At 44.8% G+C, this 21,149-nt stretch overlaps 1 protein-coding gene across 2 annotated transcripts in view; it reads right to left on the bottom strand.

Annotated features, from left to right (window-relative positions):
- Positions 1–21,149, bottom strand: part of ARMH4 (armadillo like helical domain containing 4) — a 70,397-nt gene that overhangs the window by 35,718 nt on the left and 13,530 nt on the right. For both annotated transcript variants that reach the window (XM_075104240.1, XM_075104241.1), the window contains exon 5: positions 8,873–9,112. In XM_075104240.1, the coding sequence (XP_074960341.1) occupies positions 8,873–9,112 (240 nt within the window). The remainder of the gene's footprint in view (positions 1–8,872; positions 9,113–21,149) is intronic.

Below are 21,149 nucleotides of genomic sequence, written 5' to 3'. Positions count from 1 at the left end.
TTTACACATCTCTATTCCCTACTCTTGGTCTTGATTTCTGCTTCAAGGACAAGAGTTGAGTTGCTTCCAAGTGGAAGGACGTGGCTCCAACCCATTAGTGGTTCATGCTCCATGGCTGGAAACTCCCCATCCCAGTTCACAGCAGAACAGACAAGCTGTCAGCTTCTCCCATTTAAAATGCACGGGCCTCATTCACAAGGGCACAGGAGTCTTTTGCTGGATGGAAAAATGGAAGATCAGGGTGGCAGGTCAGGACCACAGGGCTCAGATTTGTCCAAGTTTTGCGTCTCCTGGAAGGTCCCGTTGTCCAAAGTCTCCGCGTGAGGCATAAGGCTGCTTCTCAGCACACCACTGAGCACCACGCTGCAAAGCCTCTGCAGGACTGGTCTGCAAGGCTCGTTAGCTGGCTTCAGAGCAGAATTAGCAGCAAGTCAGGTCAAAGAAAGAAGCAATATTAAGGAGGGGAAAGTGTTTGATCCCAAAACACCTTGTGATAAAATCTGACAACAAGAAAAAGGTATCTCCAGTGTGAGTTGTTCCCTCCTGGGAGCTGCTCTGCCGTTAACAACAGTGTATGTCACACCGAGCTGGCAGAGAGGATCATTACTGTTTACAGGTATGTGGATGCAAAATTTCCTTCGACAAGGCAAACCTGATTAAATATGAGTCTGCTCCAGGATTAAGATGCAACCATGAACTATCTCTTAAACGAGTAAAAAAAGAAGTCATTCCAAACAGAATACACATCGCTCGTGAGGAACAGAAACTTGATGTAGGCACAGATTGATGATGGGAGCTTTATTACTGCTTGGGAGAGGAAACGGGAACTAGCAAGAAACATATGGAACTGTATAAATTATTTGGAGCACCAAGAAAGGAAGAATAATCATCTATATTTCTGAGACTGCTCATTTCAGTCTGGAGCCGTCTGGAACATAGACCTCGCATGGCCAACGCTTTGTGCAACAAAACTCCCATAAACACATACGAGGCAAAGCTACAGAGGGCAGGACTGCTGCAGGCAACTGGGCTTTGAACATGTCAGGAAGAAAAATCTGCTGGCTCTGCTCCTGACCCTGGCTCCTGCCAGCCTCTCTCACCTGGGATTTCTATGGACTCAGTCCCTTCAATTGGGATGGTGACTTTTTGTGTCAAAGTGCCCAAGCACTGATTTAATTCACCTCATTTAAATCTCTACACTGCTAAAGGCTCCCTCATGAAACCGGTGGGGTCACTTGGCCTCTCTGCGTTTTTGCTTACCACCTGTAAAACATGGATACCCTTTCCAGGGTAATTAAGAAGATTAAAAGGCACTCTGATGTTCCAATAACACGAGCTGTAAGATTACTTAAAATAGATCCATTCTGGGCAGCAATTAAAGAACATATTACTAACTTCTGAGTCTCAGCTTCTGCCTTCCTAATGCTGGCTATTTTTGCCCATAAAAGCATTAATCCTAGCTTCCTGTAAAAATGACATTTCAAATATTCATCATCCTCCACTACTCTGCCTTACCATCATTAACCAGTGACATCCATTATATGGTTTATGCAGTATAATTTGTGAACATGGATCTGCAATACAGCTAGAGCTATTTTCTCTGTAACTACTCAGAGCTGCACATATTTTTTATCCATTAAAAAAAGATTACATTCCAAAAGTGTTTATTATGCAAGTGCCTTGTCATTACCTAAGTGAGAGAGTTGCATGACCTTCCATTACTGTAAGAACTAAGATCCTACACACAAAAATACATGTAATGCAGACATGGTATATATCTTGGAAACTACGTGTTGAAAATTACATTGTCACACTTCATAACTTCTTTCTAAACTGCCATTTTATTTTTTTATATCTTTAATTTCCATCAACAGCCGTGGTCCTAAATCCTCTGTGTACTAGATCTCCACAGGCAGATGGAAACCAATAATGGATGCTGGGGAACCAGGGAACTCAGGTGACTTCTTACAAGCTACAGCACACTCATGTAGCCCTGTAAGACAGTATTGCCAGTGCCACAAGCAGGTGGATATAACCAACAAACCAGTGGTCAGTTAAAGAAATGCAGACCTGGACAAAAATGGGTTTAAGGTAAAGGAGAACAGAAAATAGTATCTAACATACATAAAAGCCACCATATATATTAAACTCACATGTAACTGTAACATGGAACTGCAGATCAATGAAGAAAGAGCAAGGTGCAAAAGCATGCTAGCAAACATACAAAAATGACTTCAAGTGGACCCTAAAGTGAGGAAGAAGAAACTGTCAGTGTGAACACTGCTCCTCCTGGCAAAGGACTCCAGATGTTGATGACCCACCCTAATAAACTCACCACAAACCCCTGAACAAAACCACCACCGTAAGGACCCACAGAAGCAAGGGAAGGACAAGCATAACACCAGAATAAAGCACAGAAACCAACAAGTGTGTGTGTAAAATACTATCTGCATTATTTTTTTTTCCTGTAATAATCAGATCCAGATTAATAATGATTAGACTCTTAAGATTTCAATTATATTACCAATAAATTCTTGGGTTTATATATATATATGAGGTGTGCCTCCCCTTTGCCGATAAAACAAGATTTTGAGCATAACAATGGAGTTTCCTCCGTTCCGGTTTCTGGTTCAAAGCAGTCTCTCCTCTGTTTATTAGTGGTAGCCTAGGATAAGCAACTGGTTTCAGTCAACATCTTAACCAAAGTCCACTATAACCACCTCTGCGTAGGGAATTTGAGCCATACATTCAAAACATCACAACCCTATATGCCTCAAGAAGCCAATGCCATTGCCACTCTGAACAACTCCCTACATTTTGAATGCACAAAGCGAACTACTGCATGAGCCAAAACAGCAATATTAAAGGCTTAGTAAATTGCCCTGGACCTCCAGTTGCTACCTTACTATGGATAGCAGGAGGTCCCAGTTAAGAACTTCACCTTGGAATGTGGATGATAGGCAAACACTATGGCATTAATAAATAGCTTGGGAGCCTGGGGACATTTTCGTGCTCTACCACAATGTTCCCATAACAGTTCAGGCTAAGCTGCTATGACTTGGCACATGGTCTGTAAAATAAGGAGTCTCTCAGACACTGGGAGAATAAATACTCTTGAGAAGAACACAGTCACAGTAGCCACCACCAAAGCAGAGGGCCTTTATCTCCATGGAGGTGTACAACAAAGACCATCATGAGGAATAACTAAAGCAGGACCCAGAAAATGTTCACTAGGTTTGAACTAATCTAAACCAACTGCAGTTCTCCTTGTAACACATAAACACTTAATCACAAAAGAGGTAGCAGGGAAAAATGACGTATTTTTATTCATTCCTAGAAAGCCCAAGCTTTCTGCCCAACTCATGCTCTCCAAAAAGTTAGTATTCACCTACCACACGACACCTGCGTACAAACCAAGGAACAGGGAGAGAAAGGTCAAAGACATCTTGCACGCATTGTAGAAAGGTCTCAAAATACTGCCGTGTCCTTTGTTGGCAACCTCTGGAGACAAAGCATTTGAACAGGACAGCAAAAGAGATCCCAAAGCACATCAAACCTTCCTTCTCCATAGCTGCAGGCTGTTAGAACAGTTTTTGGAGGATTGTTTTCTATTTTACAAAGACACAGATCACGTGCTTTACTTTTTATATAAATATTGCTGGTGTAACGGGTGCACTTGCCTTGACCGAACTGGTGGTGGTTTGGTGCAGCTCTGGAAGAGGTAAAGGGCTGAGCCGTAGCCAGGCCGTGAACTCCTTGTGTTTCAATCTGTTCTTTGAAAACCCAAAAAGGAGCAGAGTGGCACTGTGAGCATCAACGCATATGAGCTTGGAACACTAATCATGTGATTAACACGCTGGTGGCTTTTCCAAGACTCATTTATCAAGGAATAAAGAAAGTTGTGGTTACAAGTAGTCTCCTGCATACCTTTTCCATCACATGTAATTTGACTACAAGCCAACCACTTTATCCCAGAAAATTGACACCCTAAGTGAGCCTTCTTTGAGCTCTCCCTGCTAGGCAGCACTACACCTCTTAAGGTGTCCGCACCTCGAGGCAGAGAGACCTTTTACCAACAGCAGATCTTTGGTAAGCGACTGATATCGCGCAAAACCTTGTAGTACGGTAACTTTGATTTTCTCTTGGTAACTTTGATTGCATGCTGAATTGATGCTAATGAAACATTACATAAATTTCGCACATATAATCCCTAAGACGTAAACCATTGACCAAGTCCAAGGCTAAGTTTGGACCTAGCTGCACCCGGACTCCTCTCTGAGGAAAGAGTTTAGGAAGCAAAGGGGTCCGCTCTGAACGTTGTGACTCAAGAGGAGGGTCCTCCTTATGCTTCTGCATCCCCGGCCTCTCTGTGCATCATTCTAACTCAAATGTAACTCCATTTTCCTTTGCGTGTTTCTTCCACACAGTAATTAATAGCGAAGCTTGCCATCAAACTTCGTATGTTGCACTTTTACAACATCATATTAAAACCACTTTTGCTAATACCTTTGCCGGTGATTCTTTAGGCAATCTAAATCACCCATCACAACAGCTGGTTAGAGAATCAGCTGATGGACTGTAAAACTGACAGCCTCATTACTGGCATTTATAAATTGCTTTTGCTCAGCTGCAGTTAACGTAGGACCATCTGACTTCCCAGAATTGACATTTTTTAATGATTGTTTCTCCAGCACTTTCTCACTGACCACTACAAAAATCCAAACCATCTCTTGCTCTGCCAAGCTGTTTGTGGATCAAGTTATTTGTTCTCTAGGGATTTGCAGTGTGTCAGCCATCAGACTAAGCAAACTCGATAATAACTGACCTGAGAATAGCTACTCAAATACTTCTGGACTCTTCTGTACTATAGATTTTAGCGCTAAATGTCAAAATTCTGAAAGCCAGAGGACAGACGCATCCCCAGGAGAAGGACCTACGTGCAAAGTATTTGAAAGATGGAAAATGCAAAGTGTAAAAGTTTGGTGCTTAGACAGTGTGCCCTTGTTTTGTACTGCATTGGGTACTGTTACCTTTCTGCAGGTCTTCCTTTCCTATGCCACATCCCAGGCCAAGCAGAACAACAGGAAGTTTTTCTCTCTAAACCACATTTCACTTGCACAAGATGAGAAGTTCTTCACATCTCAGCACTGTTTGGCAAAAGAAGGGAGGTGCAGAGTCGTTCCCCGGGATGCACAAAGATGCACGCCACGGGCTGAGCACAGCGCCCCTGACCCGGCTGCATTCAGAGCTGCAGCTCCCCCCTCCAGGGACTGCATCTGGGGACGTCCAGCGGTGATGAAGCTGTCTTAAAATTAAAGTCAAGTTAATTTTAGCTTTAGAAGAAAAAGCACTTAAAGGAAATGGATTTCAAAGAGGTAGCTTTAGATGAAAGTATTTAGAGAAAAAGTGTTTCAAAGAGAAATAGTCTGTGCACACATCCAGCAGATCTAAAGCTTTACAAGTCCTTCACAGCAAGTCTCGTCTCTCCAGGTGCTCCAACAGAACATTGTGGGCACCTCTTCTGGCCTCTTGTCAGATTTGGGGGATTTCTTAACAATCCACCTCCTGCTGACACAAACTATATGGGGTTTTTTTCCACCCTTCCTGTTCTCCTAATACACCCCATAAAGAAACAAGTAACTAGGACCAGGTATGGACACAGCAGTAGTCCAGCACATGCCTACACACCCAAGGCCAGAGAACCAGAGCAGAAACTCCCACCTGGCACAAACTGGGAAGAGGGGAAGGGCTGCACTACTGCAGCAGCATCTCAGGAAAAAGAAGCCCAGCAGCGCCATGGAGATGCTACAGAATCTCCCATTCCCCATGCAACCCCAGCAAACGAGGCCTTTGAACACCTCTGTTCAGCTCCCTGCATGGCCTCAGATTTTCAGCGTGAGCTCATGCAAATCGTTGGTTTTCTTTGTGCCTCTAAACCATAAATAATTTCCCTTCCTCTTTGCACCACTGTGGACAGCAGCACATTGTAGATGGGGAAGGAAGCAATACTGAAGAGCCATTAAGGTCATCTAGACAGAAAAAGAATAAACGGGTCTTTACAAAAGTGCTTACCTGGTGGAATAAGAGGGGTGAGTCACAAGCAGAAAGACTGATCCCACTGCGTCCCCTCTTTTGCCACCCATGACACCACTGCACACAAGTCCCATCTAACTCCTAAAGATGAACTCAGTTCAGACAGCCTCATCCTCTCCCCCATGGCTGCTTGCACAGACCGCAACAGCTTAAAAATAAAAGAAAACCCAAACCATTTGGATCTGGTGACACATAACCCAGGCAGGCACTTCCAGAGAACACAGAAATTCGCGTCTGCCCAGTCCTCCAGGTGCCCAGACTTGGTGCTCTGCAGCTGACCCAACTTGACAAGGGCTCCTCCAATTTGCATGCAGGTCAATAAAACCTAAGTTAGGGAGAAAAATCCTGCCTTTTGCCACACAGTCATTTTATTCCATGACTGAAATTTTTGGAAAGACAGCCTTTCCAAGGTCTAAAATAGAGAGAAGGTGGTGGAGGACGAAGGGTGCAGGATGATGCAATATTAAACATCAGAAACTGAACCAGATGCCGATGTCCAGAAGCAGGTCTCCAGAAGAGATAGTGAAAAGTGCATCCTCCAGCATGGCTCTGTGCTAGGACAAGGACCCCTCCTAGTCGATGCTATTACACCAGGACTGTTACAGCTACATACTGTTTCATAGCCCAGGCCTGCTTATTTTTTGTGCACAATTATTACAGTCTCTCCAACCACAGAAGTTTACTGCACACCAGGGACAGCTTCAGCCTGTGGTCACTGCTTTCCCACCTGCCTCATTTACCAGCACATCTGACAGGCATCTCCTACCCTGAGTCTCTTCCTCCAGCAGTGAAGGTGGTCGGGCTGGAAACACAGCCATGGCTCCAGTTCAGACCTGCATCAGCTGTGAACAGAGCTGTGCCTGATGACTTACAGCAGAACAACCTCCTCTGTAGCCCCAAAGTTCATGGCAACAGCCTATGCCATATACAACAGCATCTTCAGTAGTCTCTAGACACCCTTCCAAACTAACCACTGCCCTGCGCCCTGTTCTGGGAACAGGACTCCCATCAGAGCCCTCCAGGGACCCAAGCCAGATGACATTTCATCAGCCACCCTAGCTGGGATGGTTAAATGTTCCAAGATCCCTGAAGAGATATCAGTGCCATCTTCCTCCATGACACCCAACATGATGCCTGGTGTGCAGGGACACACCTTAGAGTTTGGAAAACGCTGCCTCTCTTGAGCACATTACAAAGCACTGTCACCCTTAGCCAGGATTGACTGATTCAGAGGCAAAGCTCTGCCAAGCTACCCGTCCTCGTACTTACGGCCTTGAACCAGGCGAATAGCTTTAGATGGTTCATAACTTAATGCTACCTTCTCACTATTGCTAGCAGTTGTACAGAGCTCACCACGCCAGCCCACTGCACCCGAGTGCAGAAAACATGCTGCTCCTCCTGCGTTTTCTCTCAAGACACCACAAATATCCTGCACCAGGATGAGAACACAACGCTGCTGATGTGACTCCCATCATAACCCTACGTTTCTTACACACTTTTCCTCTAAGCACTGCCACGTAACTCTTTAGTCTGGCTTACCAAAACCAACCAGAAAGCCTTAAAGACTTAGAATTATTCCCTCAAACAGCTCCTGTCCAGACTAATAGAATAACAGGACACATGAAACAGATCTGATGTGGCAACCATCCAGTACAATGTTTTTCAAGCAAGAGTTAGTGGGACAGGGAGATATCAGACCTGATGCAAACTCAAACTGTCCTCAAAGAGCAACCCTCCCAGGGAGTTCTTGAAATATGCTCTTTGATTCAATTCAAAGGAAGCTAACAGTGCTAAAACAGGCTAGAAACAGCATTGCAGGGGGAGAATCTCTGGGTTAAATAAAAATTAAACATTCAGGGGAAGTGATAGTTCTTCTAACTCAACATATAAGAGTTGTGCAGTTTCTTTATTCGATGAGCTTCTCAAAACAGCTAGTTCCCTAGTAGTAGAACACAGAGATTTTCTGTATAGATGTGGTTCAGCTCCACCAATGAACATGAAACGTTCCCATTGCTTTTGATGCAGCTTGACTTGGAAATCTAGTATGCTGGGAAATAATCCCAGTGCCCTTAGCTAAGCTGGGCAAGTTCCCTTCTAAACTCTACCTTGTCCCACACCAGCTTTAACCTGAATTAGATGGATTTCACACATATAAACACTGATAAGCTATTCCTAGGTGGAATAAATTAGTCCAGTCGTAAAACACAGCACCTATATGAAAGACAGGAATAAACTGTATAAAGCTTTATAGAGGTGTTGCAGGATTTTCTTGCTTAATACTGCCACCATAGGGTCCCATGGCTAGAACATACACCCCTTAAAAATCCCAGAAAAGTGGCACTTACAAGAATGCTGCTGAAGTAGCAAATGGGCTGATAAACAACTCATCAACTACCCTACTCAGTTTGTCCCCACAGGACGTATATCCCTGCACCAATCCATGTCAGGCAAAGGGCACTGAAATTTCCCCTCACCTGAGAAGTATTTATCTGTCCACCCTCAGAGCAAGACAACACTAAGCTCTGGGAATGAAGGAGCAAGTCTGGAGTATTTAGAGCAGCTCTCCCCAAAATCAAAACTCAGGTCACACTGCCTGGGACCCATCCCAGTTCAACCAGTTGTTACTGGGGGATGGAGTTTCCTCAGAAATGAACCTGCTCTGTGTTTAGCTTGAGAGCCAACCCATGAGACTCCCCGGCATGAGGGGCTGTCCCACGCAAAGGGAAGAGCGGGACACATCCTCTGTAAGGGTAAAGGAAGAAGTGGCTTTTTCCCTTACCCAAACCCTGGTTCTGTTGCTCCCATTCGATGGTGTCGGGAACCTGGTAGGACACCCCAGCCAGCTGGGCCACAGGGTTTTCCAGGCCAGCTATGGGCTCCTGAGAGGTTTCTCCTGGAAGCGTGAAGCCTGGCAGCTCAGTGTCACCCTCCATGCTTTCATCCATTGAATCTATGTCTTTGTCCTCCTCATCTTCCTCTTCCTCCTCTTCTTCCTCCTCTTCCTCCTCTTCCTCACCCTCTGGCCAGGGAGACATAAAAGCAACATTAGAAAAGATCCCACAACACAGAATATTTATACATCTCTACAGGTGAGCACCAAGACAGCCAGCTGATATCACTTCTCCAAAGGCAGGCCAGCTGAATGAACTGCTGCCTGTTTTCTAACAGGAAAGACACCCAAAGGGGTTAATTTGGAAGAGCTCACCAGCATTTGAAGTTGCTAAGTAACAAGGAGATGTTGACTTCGACTGTCAAATGCATTAGTGGCAAATACTGTTATTTTGCTTCCTAAGAGCAGAGTACAAACAAGCATGTGCATGTGTACAAATAACTAAGTATATATAATTATATTGCTCTCTGCTCAACTAACTTCAGCTCAGGTAAGAATTATTTCCCTGATTTCCAGTCTTGGAGGCAGCAATAAGCTGGTTCTATTTTTAATTTTTATTAAGCTCTGGAAAGGATGCTGCTTTCCAGCCCAATTAGACTGACATGGCCCCTCCTCCAGAAAACACATCTTGCTCTGTTGCACACTGGCAGATCAGCTCTTGGGTGCGGGAGAGCAGCGGAGATGGCAGTGATCCTCAGCAGGCTTGTACCGGCTCTCCTGTCACAACAGATTTCCACCAAAGGTATGACCAAGGAAGGCTTAACTCCGTATTGGAAAGAAGGCAACACAGCCAACGCTTCAGAAGAAAGCAGATAAATGTGACACTGAGGAAATCCCTGTGGATTCTCCACCAGAGCAGATACCCATCTTATTCCAAAGTTGACTGTACTCAACATATGGAGAGATAAATATTCAAGCCATATTTCATTGCTAGTCTAAAACGGCAACACAAGAATGACCATACTGGATCGAACCAGAGGCCCTTCCTGCCCACATCCTATTTCTGACCACAGCTAGACGCAGGTGCTAAAGAAAGACTAGAGCAAGGCACACCAGAGCCAGTCTTCCCACAGTCTCTCTTCCCAGCTTTTAGTTATCAAAGACTCAAGGACTTCCTGAGCCAGAATTTTCATCCGAGCTATTTAATAGCTCCTAATGGAGCTACCCACCATGAGAAGATAGTATCTGGAATAATGACATGCTTTCAATTTCTGATGGTTAATTTTTTTAAAGACAAACACTAAAGCATAATATTTATGCACTCTATCTAATTTACATGAAGCTCTGCTCAGTCCAGTAGAAAAACTCCCTCCTGATGTACTCAGACTGGGAGAGCCCATCACCCTGCATCTGAGCAGCTGGCTTAGATACAGGGCCTAAGACCATGTTAAAAACTAACAATCCAGCCAACCCTTTATTTCTGTTGGAGTTGTGCCTCATGTAGGTTACAGACACTGCAGTAAGATGGAGCAGCTGAGGTAGGACACCTGAGGGGCTGCACATATCATACTAGCTGTAAAGCAGGTGATGCTTCACTCTCCTTTCTGCTGTGAGATGCAATGGCACTCCAGCACAGCTGTTTCACAAAACACCTGAGAAACTAACTGGGGAACTTTGGGGAAGCTATTTAGTTGGTGGATATCCGACTTAAAATAACTGTGGGGAGTTGGCCTCCTTCCTTTGGCCCCTACTTCACACACTGGAATACCTAGAGAAGTCTGTGCACTATTATAAAACCACAGCATTCACTGTGCTGTTACATGGCATCTCCTTTCCTTCTAATTCAAGGATTTGCTTTAAAACACTGCATGTTTTTTCTAGCTCACCAGACAAGACAATCCTGCTCGACACCTTTCAATTCTAGCCCTGCATTTCATACAAATGAGCTGCTGTTTGAATTTAGCTGCATCATCCTGCTATAGCATGGCTTTCAGTACCTGGAAAGGAATGATCACTCTTGCAAACAATTATACCACACAGAGCATCTAATGGAGCTTACAGGGATGTAGTTAGCCCCTTAAATTCCCATTACATTTTATAGGCAGTTTCTGTCTTATAATGTGCCCGTCATTTCAAATCAACATAAAAATTTTCTCTATCAACCCGCATGTTATCATACAAAACACACAGCTTCTGTAAACCTGAGAATGGCACCTGGAGAGTGCTTGCGGGAAACCTGCAAAGACAAGTTAATGTAGGTCTTTTACCACTGCTGAGAAGCAGCACAGCTATAAACGTTTTCAAACTTTAATAGCTGAACAGTTAGCACACCAGAGAGGAGGAACACGAACAGAGGCTTTTCCCTAGATGGACTGGGTGAAAAAGCAGCCAAGAAAAACCAGCGATCAGATATTTCTCTCAGAAAAACTAATACAGGACAAGGTTTTTAGAAGCTTCGTGCAATTTTAGCAAGCCAAATCAGAGACACCTGCCAGGACCTACGTTTGAAGCAGCAGATAGCCATCTCTGTACCTCCAAAGTCTTGCAGGCAGCTGAGCTGAACACCCAAATGGAAAGCGCCAAGACTACTTATCATGTCTGATCATCACCAAGCTACATCAATCATCACGCAGCCACAGCACAAAGATGTGAATAATGTAGTCCTTGTAGCATAACCACTGCGAGGGAAAAAGAAAGGGCTCTTAACTTGTTTTCTCTTCCTCTGTAGCCCACTCCTACTCTGAAAACAGCTTTTTAACCCCCCATCCCAAAATGCCAGCAGCTTGCCTTGCTGCAGCACAGAGCACCACTTGGTGGTCACAAGGAGGAAACTACACTTCTAAAAATATGACAAACTTTACAAGTGCTGTATTTCAGGAGCAGAGGTGCAACAAGAGCCCGGCAGCCGTGGGCAGGATGCACAGAACACTTGGCAGTCTCATAAGATAGAAAATGGAAGCAAGCATCACACAGCTGAACCTCAAGCTGGAGGTCTGTGCTTCACACAAGAGCATTTTGCAAAACTCACATTTTCCCTCCTAAATTGGCACTTTTTAGCCTTCCAGAGGCCTCAGCAGCAGCTTGAAAGAAAAGAAACAGAAAAGAATGGAGGTAGCAAGGACTAAAAGCGCAAAGCTGAGCAGATTCAGAAGGCATTCGGATCTTCATGTGCATTTGCAGCCCATTGTGAACTATTTTGTGTACCACACTTGCATATACTCTTCAGTTTTGGCTAAGGTTCATCTTACAAAAGAAGCAAGATAAACATGTAATGAAATGCTAGTGTCTCACAGTGAAGGCACTAGTCTCCAACCAAAAAACTGCAAGTATTAAGTTTTCTTGGCCACAGACAAATCTATCCAAATCAGGCATTCACCTACAGCCCAGCTGTAAGAGCACTTCTAAACATCTGACAGTCGTCACAAGTGCCCCTTGCTTGCTGACGCAGGCAGGTACACAGCACCTACAGCAGTTTCTGCTGTGAACCATCCTTCTATAGCTCTTCCTACGTGACATATAAGCTGATCCCGTTGCTCTGCTTGCATGCACCGAAGCCTAGCTCTTGCTGTGATGTGCCACGGGGCCCTGTCAAGGAGGGGCGGTACCCTGTCTCCTCTCCTGGTGACACCAGGAGACTTTGGCACCAAAACACTTGTAGTCCAAGCAGATGTTCATATTCACACTACCTTACCTGCAGTAGAGAGAGTAGTCTAGGGCAGAGTTAAAGACTCATCTCCAAGAGTAAAGGAATCCAAAATCTGCCACTTTTTGACAGCCTAAATAAGAACTGTATTTTGTAAAGTAGGCTCTGCTTTGCCTTCGTTGAAACAGGAAAGGAAAAAAAAAAATCAAGACACTTAACAACTCACTGCTGTGACAACAGTACAATTTAAGAAAGATGCAAGCAGCAGGAATCTCCTGGAAAATGAGATTCCCAATTCATATATCAAAGGCTTTCGTTTTGAAGGACTTGATAACCTTGTAACAGGTGTTCAAACTTTCAGGTTTAGAGAAGCTACAGGAAAGCACCAAGAAAACAAATCTGAGACAAAATAACAAATTTTTAGTGGAGTTTTTGGGGGTTCCCAGATTTATTAATGTCACCAGAGATGGCAATGGTTGGGCTTTACCATGGGGCTCTGGACCGATCCATTAGTGATATCCATAGGGTGGGATTTGCTATTTCAGGGTGGGAAAGCTCCCTATGCTTTTCTCAAAACAAGGTTTTTCACTACAAAAATGTACATATCCACGATGACTTTTGTGGCTCAGCAGAGAGAAATGAGACCACCTCACATCTCCTTCCAGAAACATCTCCCTGACCCAGCATAAACCCATGTTCAGTAGTTTCTGAAGCAGCTGGGCAACAGCCAATGTCCCACAAGTAGAAGCCTCAGCCCGTGATGGCAGCAAGGCCCTCGCAAATCAACTGCAGAGAGGGAGCTTGGTCTCTCCAGACCATCCTGAGCTGCAGGGAAGGGGATCACAGGCCCAGCTCTTCCTCCTGGCAACTCAAAGCACCAAAAACCCCATTCCTCATAGATGGCTTCAGCCAGGCTTCACACTTCTCAGACTCCACACCGCTGCAGAAGTCCATGCAGAAGGAAATCCGAATTACTCACAGCACTGCTATTAGCACGGGGCAGCGGCTGTAAGCCCACACCATGGGGGAGCAGCACTCAGTGCAGCACTTGGGGCAAACACCGCTGTCAGGAACGCGCTATAACCGGGCTGTAACGGCAGTGAAGAAAGCTGTTTTGTTATAATGGCATGTAACGAGCCGGAGCCAAAGCTACTGTTGTCACAACCTTGCTGAAGGCAACAGGGTTAGATTAGGGCCTCTGTTTTCAGTTGAAGAAACCTTCACTGATGTGGGATGTTTGTGTCTTTAGATATTTTCCATTAATATTTGCAAACACTTTTTACTCCTCAGAAGATTTGAGAAACCCTCATTTGTCAGGTTTAGTGCACACGAGAAATAGCTTGCTGTGCCCTGAGCTGCAAAAGTCCCTCATTAGAAGGTGATAGATTCACTCACACTCACAAACTGAATTAAAACAACAAAAAAAAAAAAAAAGGAGTTTGCAGGACAAAACCTGGAGTTTTCATTTTCTCTGTCCTTCCCCTTCCCAGCCTCCCTCACACCAAACTCAGAGGACAACAATGCCCAGACGGTAACGCAGAGCATCGTTCTGCTTCACGATAGCCTAAGCTGTCATTTCATACGTACCCAGCACTGTAGGGTCCAAATGCCTAGGAGCACCTGATGAGCGCCAAGTTGTGCTTGACCAGCAACCAATGCTAACTAGTTTTCAATGACAAGCCCACTCTTTGCTTGGCTTTAGGGAGATGCAGTATGCTAAGACCTCTCCTACAAGCACTTAGCAAAGACTCCCATGAGCTGAAACACAGCTCCAGAGTGTGCAGATCTAGAACCTACCTGCATAACGTGCCATGAAGGAAAGGAGAGCTTTATGGAGCACAATGACACCCCGCTGTGCTGTGACTGGGGAAGGTTGGATTCACTTGCTATTGAGCAAAATTCTACTTTTCAAGAAGCTTTGGCTGTCAAAACACAGCAGAGGACTCCGGGTCTGCTTTAATCTCCGCAACAGCCCCACAGACACCAAACTAGCCACCTAAGAGGTATCATGACACTGCCTCTTAGGGCAACATTTTGGACAAAGCTACCTCTCCTCCCTCCACCTACAGCTCTTGTCATGCAACACAGCAAGGGGATTTGCAAGTGTTAAATGACAGACTTCAGAAGGCTGGATACAGCAAGCTACATGAGCAGTCGTGTAGCAATTTGTGCCCCTGCTATAATTCTTCTGCAGTATGAAATCAGGAATGATGTGAAATCAGTCCCACCCTCTCCAAGGGATGCTGCACCAGGGTGAGAATAACACCCATTTCACAGATGGGCCACGCATCTAACTAAGGAGGCAATTTCTTTTCCTCCTGTATGTACTAGAGCCACTCAGAGAAGAAAAGGGCAACAGGCACATACTGAAGCATCTTGTCCACCCTACACCCCATAGATTATATTTTCCCACTTTGCACTTATATGGCAGCACTGGGCCTTGGTCACCCATGTGCACGCACAGCATAGGAAGCAGAGGAGTGTAACCAATAACAGGATTAGGGATGAGGGTCTATCACTACGTTCTCTTGCCAGAACAAGAAGAGGAGGCATTAAGAAGTCTCTACTAAATGCTTTCTTCCAGTAAGGTTCATTTTCTGCACTGCTTTTACAATCACAGCTGACTATCAAGGCAGGAAGGCCTTTCTAGGACAACTCTTATTATTAATCTGTTACTTTCACACGATCAGTAATAACGTCACCTTCCATCATCTCAAAAATGCTGCCAAGAACAATAGCTTGTGACAGCTTGGAAGGAGATGGCTGGGAGGAGCATAGATGGGTTGTTATCATGCATAGACAGCTTTCTGGGCACAGTACTGTACCACGGTGGGTCAAGACACTCAAACAAGCAGTAGGTACAGAAGCTATGCAAAATCATCAGGGTAAAACCCCGGTACTGATGAGTTCAGCTAAGCTCAGGTATGTTCACTGCAAAGCTATCTTTGCAGACTGTGTTGCATGAACATAGTCTTAAATGCTTTGATCTGGAAGGGGAGCAAACTCAAGCACAGTACCTCATGGGAAGTATCAGCATGTGGCCTATTCCACAGAACCAAGGAAAGGGAGTATTGGGAAGAACACATCCTTTGGGTGGGATCCTACTGCATAAAGGAAGATAGCCTAACCCTAACTCACAAGTTTCAAGTGAGAGAAATTACATGTCCAAAGCTTTTCTCTAAGACAGGACAATCCTTGCCCTATCTAGGAGAGGGAACACAGCCCTCGCAGCTGAGCTTATGCTTGAGCAGCAGAGTCTTCAGCCTCTGCTTGCCAAAGCCCAAGTGCTGCAGAAGCTGCTTCCCACCAGAGGGCTCTTAGTCATTGCAAAGGCAGTACAAGGAGAGATTTGGATTCTGATCCTAACCTACTTCCCCCACAAATCTGAGGGGATTCACGTTTGCTTTTTCAGTCTTGGTGCATTGCTCACCACAGGGGATCAGAGGCACTCAAGAGCTCAAAGAGGAGCTGGGGGGGGAAGAAGAGGCAAAAGTATTCCAATAGGGACCATGGGCTTGCTTCTGTATTAAGATCAGAAATAATCATTCCCAAAAGCTGCATTCCAGTAGTATTCACTACAAAATTGCTTTCACACTGTGCCAGGCTAGAGAGTCAGTTTAGCAACACAAGGCTATTTTAAAGGGGAAAAAACCCCAGAATGCTGCAGAATCATAACATATATAACAAGTTTGCTCTAGAATTACTCTTCTAACCTGAGGTATGCAGTTTTTGAACTAACCAGTGTAGAAATCAAGAAAAGAAAGAGGTGATTTATCAAGTGAGGGCATTCAGATCAGTCCAGATTTAATGACTCTGACATGTAAGTAGACAGGGTAGGACAAGACAGATGAAGGCAGATACGGAGTTTACTCTCAACAAAATGCTTTGAACATGAGAAGGGCTGTGGGCATGGTACTTTTGTTCCAATCACAAAAAAAAATAAGACCCAGCAGAGATGCTAATTTTATTTTCTCTTGCAAAAAGGTGTTTGATGATGTCTCTTCAGAAGTATCCAATTCAATCAGAGTGCCTGGGAAAGGACCGGCCAACAGCCCAAGAATTAAGAAAACATTTTATTTAAGCTTCATTTTCCAGCCAAACCCAGCATGGATCCATTATAAATGATCTAGATTACAGGGTGGATCTGTTATTATGGGCAACAGTCTCCAGGGTACCAAGGTTTTAGTTCAAGTCCTATCGGGTGCCAGAAGGGATGATAACTGCAAGCCCACTCAGCTCACTTCTAGGCAGAACTCGTTTAAGATCTTGATCACCCTTCTGCAGCCTTCACTGGCCTTCGTCAAGGACAGTCCTCCCCACCATATTTTCATGAAGAGGTTTAAAACAGTGCTGGCCTGTCCTTGCACCCGTGTGGCCTCAAGTGTTGGTGTCAGCCAGGAGGAAACACACCACAAAATCTACCCCCATTTAAAGAAAGCTTGATATTAACTAAAAAAGCCTATGACTTTTCCCAGAAGATGAGGTAAAAAAAATCCAGTGATCTAGTCACTGCAGCCGGTGTCAGATCGACAAGAGGGACAGCATCCCACCTGCACACGGCAGGAAGCAGAACTGAAAGAGCTAAACCAATTTGCAGAGTGGTTTGCCCTGGTCCCAACACCCAGAGCTCCACAGAGAAGCCCCATAAGCATCACTCCTCTACATGGACCCCAGCCATCAGCAGCTCTGGATAAAAACACTCCCTGCAGAGCCTTCAGGAAAAACTGCCACATACCTGCTTATCTGAATCCACCTCCCTAGACCTGCAAGGGTGAACTGCTTAATCCTCAGATTAAAACAAAAACTCATTAAACTCTCTCTCACACACAATTACCTTTCAAGAACAACTTTAGGGGGCTTCTGCTGTTTTTGTTTAAGCTTGAAGATAAGCATGGGAAAGCTACAACATTAAGGTAATATTTAAGTGAACTCTAATTTTTTTTGGACAAAAAAAAGTCTGATACAGTTAGGAAAAAAATCAAGCACAGCCTGGCCAGAACAGCAACCAGAGTGGGTCAAACTAAGAAATATCATCTAAACTGCTGAGGCAGAACAGTACCAGAATATCACAAAGAACAAGGTTACTTAGAGAAGTTTCCTTCCCCTCCAAAGAAAAAAAAAAATCAAGAATAAACCAGCTGTGCAGCTCACCTCCACCCAGAGAGCAGCTGGACAGGCACATGCCACTTCTCAGGCATCTGGGAAAGACAATGCAATGATGCTTTAACCCATTCCTAGAGATTCTGGCAGGACTTGCTGTTGGAGACCATAAAGCACAGCAGATATGGTATTTGAGATAACGCCCTCTCTCATTTGTCATGCTCAGCCCTTTGAGAGATCATGTGGGTTTAGTTTCATCAGAGCTGCCAGCGCATCTGTAGCGGAGCTAGGTGGCCAGGCCACCTTCTGCCTCCCTTCACAGAAGCACAGACAAGGCTGAGCTCAGCACACTGGCTGCACACAGCAGGAGTTTCTTCACTCCTCTTCTTAGCAAGCCTTTAATTAGCCTAACACTCTCCTAGCTGTTCACCCACAAGCTCCCAACTCATTAAGGGCTTGATCACCCTTCCCCACCCCACCTTCCTCAACTCTCAGATGGATTTCACAGAGCAAAACAAGCCACCACCAGATTTAGCAGCAGAGGTGTTGTATTTGGTCAAATACTTTCAGGAAAAGAAAGAAGCTTGGGTTCGATGCAAAATTCTGTCACACCTTTTTTTCTTTTTACAGTTTTCTGCTACAAAAGAGAATCAGGGATGAACTACCATTTACTGTGAAGAACATGGAGGTCAACCTGCACCAGAGGGAGAGCAGTTCCCATTTCAGTGGCAGCAATAAACTGGAAGCAAGACAAAAGTGTGTACCAAAAACAATTATTAATTCATTTTACTTGCACTTTGTTTTAAAACTTCTGTTCCTTGCCAGTTTAGCTGATATCCAAAGAGCTGGTGAGGAACTATAGTATCAGGCTAATTAACCATGCTGGGCTAAGAGCCCGTCTTATTTACAACCCTGCAACCTCATTTAAATTTTTAATGGGGTTGCAGAGATTTAATGAGGCAGGTCTTAATTCATACAGTCAGGGTCCAAACAGCAGTCCCAGTCGGAGACTTTATTTCCAGCAAAAATACTCTTCATATCCAAAAAAAGAAGGCTCCTTGTACTGTGACACAGCTCAGGAGAAAAATGTAAGAAGTTGACAGGTCTTTTATAAAATTATGTAAATGGCTACAAGTTCTGAATTATTTTCTAAAAACAATGTGACCACTGCCTTCACCTCTGAAGTATGACACACAGCTTAGGTGGCTGTCTACAAGAACAAGATGCAGGGGAAGCAGGCAGAGAACAGGGAAGAGGACTAGGAGAGCTCTTCTCACTGAAATTAGTTAAGCTACAGTTTCCTTGAAAGGGTAAGCTTGAGTACGCAAGTCAAAGGAAAACAGGAACTGTTTAAACCCAGACATAAGTAGGTATTAAAATATCACTAATACGTTAAGGTCAGAAAGCCTAAAACTTCATACTGGCACTGTTCTGGAACAGCCTTTAATGCAGTAGACAGAGAAAACACAGTGAAGCCCAGAGCCGACGTTCAGAGCAGAGCTGCCTTGTGACTGCAGGACACTGGGTTTGCTGATCCCAAGGATACTGCCGGCCATGTTTCAGCATCAAGGGGCTTCTCCACAGCCAAATGCTGCCTTAGGCGGGGACACACCAGCTCACCAGGCAGAGTACTGAAGCACCACTGTGCTGTCCTAGGCAAGAAACATCCGACACTGTCTTACCAACCCACCCACCCTAAAGACCAGGACTCCACCAGCTGCATGTTGAGAACCAGCCTGATTAACAAGGAACACTTCACATTCAAGAGCTACATGGCTCAGACCTCCTCTGTCTACAGTAGCTGAGTTTAAGTTGCTCATTTTCACAGAGCTATTGGCTGTTCCTGAGAACATACAACAGGTAGAGCATCTCCTGCTTTTATAAAGCTCTAAGCGCCCTCCATATCCAGCAGCCTACATGAGAGCCAAACTGTGTAAGCAGCTCACCCTCAACAACAGCTTGAGGCAAGCTTAAATGACTGAACAGGACCAGTCTTAGGGCTTACATTGTTGCAGAGCAGTTTTGGATTTTTTTGGTGGATGGGGTACACACAAAATAGGATGGGCAAATCAGAAACACAAACAGATACCTTTTTTAGTTATCTTCAAAAACCCTACAGCAGAGTAGCAAGATCCAGATTTGTTCCCCCCTCCATCCCAAAAAGTAGCACCACAAGTAAACAGTCTCTAAATCCCAAGTTAATGCTGAAGTGGGCCAAGCAGGAGCTTGCTCAGCTGCAGGGAGCGCGTACCACTGAGCTTAAGCTGTTTTCCTGATGAGTCTGGATGCAGCAAGGGCCATATGTGGGGGTTTAACAGCTGAAGGGCTTCTATGTGGGTTGAAACACAGGTACATCAAGAGGCAGCTGTTACTGCTGCATCTGGGCAGCCTTAGAAGGTTAAAAGGTTAACAGTAACCTCTGCCCTACATGTCAGAAGAGGTTAATCGTAGCATAGTTTGATAAATGCTGAGACATCTTACTGTTCTTTATCCCATGTGCCTTGCTCCACAATCAATACCCCCAGCCATTTCAGCTGGATTTTTGCTGTCCAGGCAGGGTGGTAGCACACAAGAACACCAACCCTTGGGTCTGCACTGACACATACAGACTCACCATCACTGACAGCCACAGGCAATGATGCTGTAAGCTGTTCACACTGAACTGGCCTGTGAACCAGGCTGTGATGGGTGAGGCACTCTTGGCAGCAGCCTAGTTCTGTAGTAACTGCTGGTTTAAAATTAGCACGTAAGGAAGGCAACCTTCAAAGCCCGCACAGGAAGTGCGTTGACCTACCTCCTGCTTAACATCAATGCATCCCTGGATCACATCCCATAGGAAACAGTGACAGGAGCTGGTTGAGGAACAGCCAAGAGGACAGAGTGCAATAGCAGCTGGCTCCACCAGCTTTCAACTAAACACTGCAAGGATCTCAAAGAGGGAACATGGCCTGCTGCTTTGGAGAGTTCTACCCACCAGATGCTGCCATGCTGAAGGAGTGCAGCAATCACTACCTATACCTACCGTGGCAGATGTTATGGCAAAGGAATCTAGTCAGAAAGGAAAGAGCTACTTCTCAAAAAACATGTTGGGAGGCTTACACAGTGGTCCCAAGTAGGCAAATGGAACTAGGTTCTCTCTTCAGACCCTAGAAGCCCTACAGAGAAAGGTACAGTGTTCAGCTTGCTAGAGACACCCACATTCTGGGTACGGGAACAAAATATATAATTAAGTCTCCCAGACAAGTAAGCCTCACCCTCTGCCATGTCCCGTCCCCATATCCTATAATCCCTTTATAGGATTTCTTTGGCTAGGAAGGGCAAGTAGAACTAGTATCGCCACAGAGTCAAGGTAGGAGGATATTCATTACTCAGTTATTCTTTCCAGAGTTCACTACAGAGGAGGATAAGCTCATCTAGAGACATATTAAAGCACTTCATGTTTGTCTGTGCAATTTGATTTTTAAAATAGTTTTCCATCCAAGC

Source organism: Phalacrocorax aristotelis, chromosome 9, assembly GCF_949628215.1.
Source record: "Phalacrocorax aristotelis chromosome 9, bGulAri2.1, whole genome shotgun sequence".
Taxonomy (NCBI): domain Eukaryota; kingdom Metazoa; phylum Chordata; class Aves; order Suliformes; family Phalacrocoracidae; genus Phalacrocorax; species Phalacrocorax aristotelis.
The sequence above is the reverse complement of the archived record's forward strand: the minus strand, read 5'-3'. Positions and strand labels throughout refer to the sequence as shown.